Raw genomic sequence first — 3,757 nt, forward strand, 5'->3', positions numbered from 1 at the left:
AAAGGAGTGTCAGATAAATGTCCCTCCTGCCCCACTTTTGGGCCAACAGCGGGTATAAAGGGTTCCAGGGTGGGAAGGGAGCACCTGCCACCTGCACCATGACACGGGCTAGTGCTCTTGTGCTGCTCTGCACTGCCTTGCTCCTGATCTCGGGCAGAAGTGGGTGGCTGAGACATAGGGGCCTGGGAGCACAGGTTCTCCAGGGGTTCCGACACTTTCCCAGGGCAGTTCTGAGCATGTTAGGAGGGGGAAGGGAAGAGTGTGTTCTGATGCACATCTTTCAAGGGAGTGTCAGCTTGTCTTTGTGTTCCAGATTGTGACATTTGCCCAGCTGTGAAGAACGATGTGAATATATTCCTGACGGGAACCACTGACGAATACATTAATACAGTATCAAAGTACCAAAACAACTCTCTAATATTGGCCAATGCCAAAAACCTGAAGAACTGCATGGATCAGAAATTGACAGAAGAGGATAAGGAGAATGCCCTCAATGTGCTGGTGAGTCGAGCTGTGTGTCTCTGCCTCTGGCACCTGTCTGGGGGGTCCGTTCAGGGCTGGGGCTGTCGGGGGCTGGGGCTCATTCTCCTCTCCACCCTGGCCCTTCCCTGGGAACCTGGGAGGAGAAAGAATCTCATGAATGAGGAGGTAGAGAGCATGGGACAGACACCAACCATGGGGGGAAGGGCCAGGCAGGAAGGCTGTCTAGCCCTCGAGCTCTTGGGCTGGCCCTGACTGATCGGCTCTGCTGGGCCACCAGCCTGGGACTCTCCAGACCCTCCTGTCTCCGTGGCACCACCTGGCCTTGGTGTCAGGCCCTCAGCTCTGGCCTCCCTGACTCCAGCCTCTCTAGCACATGAGTCTGGATCTTCTTCAAACCATTACCATTGTGACCTTCCCTTCTCCAAACATCGGTTCCTTTACCTTAACTCCTCAAGTCCCCTACTCTATCCCCCCTAAGGCCCTCATTTTGCCTTGTTCCCTGGATCCCAGAGGACCATTCTGTGCTTCACATGCCAGGAGAAGAGGCAGCTTCCAAAAGCCCTACTCCTCCCCTCCCCAGGCCTGGATGCCCAAGGTGGAGAATCATAGTAAATCCTCTCTATGCTGCCCCAAGAGGTGGTGGGAACAAGCCACTGCTTCAGGGGCAAGTGTCCAGGGGGCAGAGGGAGGGGGTCAGCTCCTTCCTGGAGACTCCCTGGTGCCCACAGGTTCGTCTGGAGCCCTGCCAGTTCCTCCTCGGCAGCATCTTCCCGTTCTATCCCAGACTGGCCCCCACCCCACCAGGGCGTCCCCTCCTCCTCTCTCTCTTCTATTGGAGCAAGCTTCTAGGCCCACCCTGGGATTCTCTCGTGGTGCAGAGATTGGGAGGAATCCACCTCTACCTGTCCAGATCCAGAGGCCATGCTCCAAACAAGCCTGCAGGCCCCTCCCCAGGAAGTGTCCAGTGAGTGTTCAGTACAGCTTGATGTCTCTTTGGCCCCTTGAGGCCTCACCAGGTTTCCTGACCTTCTCTTTGCAGGAAAAAATATACTCAAGTCCTTCGTGTTAATGGAGCCATCCTTGCCAGGAGCCCCAAGGAAGCCACTTGCCTGATCACTAAGTAGTCTCAGCAATCTGCCATGTCCAGGTGTCTGACTAGAAGATTCCAGCAATAAAACCCTTGCAATTCACGAGAGAGCGCTCACTCCTTGGGGATTGGGCTTTCAGTGGGGGTTGGGGGTACAGCAGGGACCACTGGTGTGACTTTCAACTGCGGCTGGATTTGAATGCTGTCAGATGTTGTTCCTCCACCGAATTCAGTAGGTGAGGGGAGGGGAGTAGTGATAATTAGAGCAGCCAGAGTGTTTGATCACTTCTGTGACCAGGGCCCACAGGTCACACGCATTATCTATCTACTCCCAGCCACCTTGAGAGATAGAGGTAATCATCCTAGTCTTCCAAGTGAGGAAGCTGAGGCTCAGAGATGTAAAGTGTCTGCCGAAGATTACACAGCTCCTGGGCAGCAGGATCTGCTGCACCTCACGCCCCCTGCCCGTCCACTGCTGGGGAGACAGGCTCGGCTAACTCTCGTGTGGCTGTGCACATATTACAGGTGGGTCTCTGATTCCCACCTATAAAATGGAAATACCTCCTATCTCCAAGGCTGTGGTGAGGCCAAAGTAAAATAATAGGCGAGAAGGGGCCCTTGTCCCAAGCACCTGACAGGAGAGAAAGAACAAAGGATCAAGGTGCAAGTGCTGAATCTGGTCACTTCTTGAGCCTCAGTTTATCCTAATGCCAGCCACCCAATTGTGGATTCAGTTGCCTCCACATAAATACACTGTAATTTCGGTCTAACACTTAGAGAGGGGGTCCATGGTCCTGGAGCTTGAGAACTCCTCCTGTGGCTCTGCTCCATGGCCATGACTTTGGAGCCTTCTCAGGCCCCACTGCCAGCCTGTCTGACTCCTCTTGGCCTGACCTCCACCACCTCTCTCATAGCTCCATCACAAGCAACTGAGAGTTCCCCCAGAAAAGAGTCTGCTGGGACTACACCACAGGGCCCTGCCCAGGAGGGGCACCTCTCAGGTCCTTATGGTGAAGAGGCTTAGGAGAGGCCCCCAGAGGTGATCCAGAGCAGCCGCTTCTCTCCCTGTGAAGCATACTCTGGGGGTAGCAGGGGAAGACCACCTTGGCCAGGGTGAGAACTGGCTCCTGGTCTATGCCCCACTGCTCCAATCCCCCAGAGTCTAGCTGGAGGCTGCTTCTGAAATAGAGAACTACCTCTGTGGGGAGTAAGTGGACTTTAGGGGGTATGAGTAGATCATAGGGCAGAGACCCTTTTCATCACCCTTGCACACGTGACCCAGGACCTTGTATTCTACCACTCCCCCATTCTACAGACTTAGAATATCCAGGGCTTCTGAAAGGAGAGTTACCACCCAGATGAGTTGGATGGGTGGTACAGTGTCTTGGATAAAGACCCTTGTCTGCAACAAGTGTATGAGTTTGCTTACTCCCCCATCCAAAGATGAGGAGGAGATGAGTGAAGGGCAGTTTGTCCTCACTGGGACACAATCCATCTCTTGGCTGTTGCTCAACTCCCACAGAACTCCATGGGGACTGCTGGGCACCAAAGAGACATCTGGATATTGCCCATGGGCTCCCTCCCCTCTCGCTGCCTGCCTCTAACCTATAGAATCTGTATGTAATCCAGGGCTGGGGAAAAACTCAGGATCAGATGCCCTTCCAAATCTTCTGTCTGATATCCAAACCTCAGATGGCTTGAAAAGTAAATGTCAAATACTATGGCCTTTGATCTCTGATTCTCGCATGACTTTGCCTCTGAGATCACAGAAGCCCCGCCCTCTTTCCACCTAGGCCAATCTGAGTTCACCTACAGCTGTGGTGGATAATCCCCTACTGGCAGACGTCTTCCCTCCTCAAACACTACATCTCTCTTCACCGCTTGGTGGGTTTCTCCAGCGCCTGGGAGCTGGCTGAGTCATTGTTAGGCTCACTCTGAAAGTGTGGGGGAGTTAACGCCCACAGGGCAACACTCAAACGCTACAGACCCTCGCCTCCTTGACTTCCAGTGGGGCAGTTCTGAGGTGAGTTCCACACTGTCTCTGAGAGGGTACCCAGTGGGCTTGAGCCCCAGCTGGCCACCCCCGTGGCTTTTCTCACTTTCCTGCTTTACCTTCCTTAGTTCCTCACAAGAGCACCCTGAGATCACCTCCCAAATAAACTGCCTTTCCCCCAAGTCCTTGTGTCT

At 53.9% G+C, this 3,757-nt stretch overlaps 1 protein-coding gene across 1 annotated transcript; it reads left to right on the forward strand.

Annotated features, from left to right (window-relative positions):
• Positions 1-1,678, forward strand: LOC131396771 (major allergen I polypeptide chain 1-like). Its single transcript, XM_058529157.1, has 3 exons — positions 1-159; positions 314-501; positions 1,523-1,678. Exons 1-3 carry the CDS (start codon positions 18-20, stop codon positions 1,550-1,552), a joined length of 360 nt encoding a protein of 119 aa, XP_058385140.1. The 5' UTR covers positions 1-17; the 3' UTR covers positions 1,553-1,678.
• Positions 1,679-3,757: the final 2,079 nt, after the last annotated feature.

This window comes from Diceros bicornis, chromosome 34 (assembly GCF_020826845.1).
Source record: "Diceros bicornis minor isolate mBicDic1 chromosome 34, mDicBic1.mat.cur, whole genome shotgun sequence".
NCBI lineage: Eukaryota > Metazoa > Chordata > Mammalia > Perissodactyla > Rhinocerotidae > Diceros > Diceros bicornis.

Excerpts from the sequence above, each read along its gene's own strand:
- LOC131396771 (XM_058529157.1), top strand. The coding sequence starts at position 18 with ATGTCCCTCCTGCCCCACTTTTGGGCCAACAGCGGGTATAAAGGGTTC. Across the intron at positions 160-313 it reads GCTCCTGATCTCGGGCAGAA|ATTGTGACATTTGCCCAGCT; the intron begins GTGGGTGGCTGA and ends TTTGTGTTCCAG. Across the intron at positions 502-1,522 it reads AGAATGCCCTCAATGTGCTG|GAAAAAATATACTCAAGTCC; the intron begins GTGAGTCGAGCT and ends TTCTCTTTGCAG.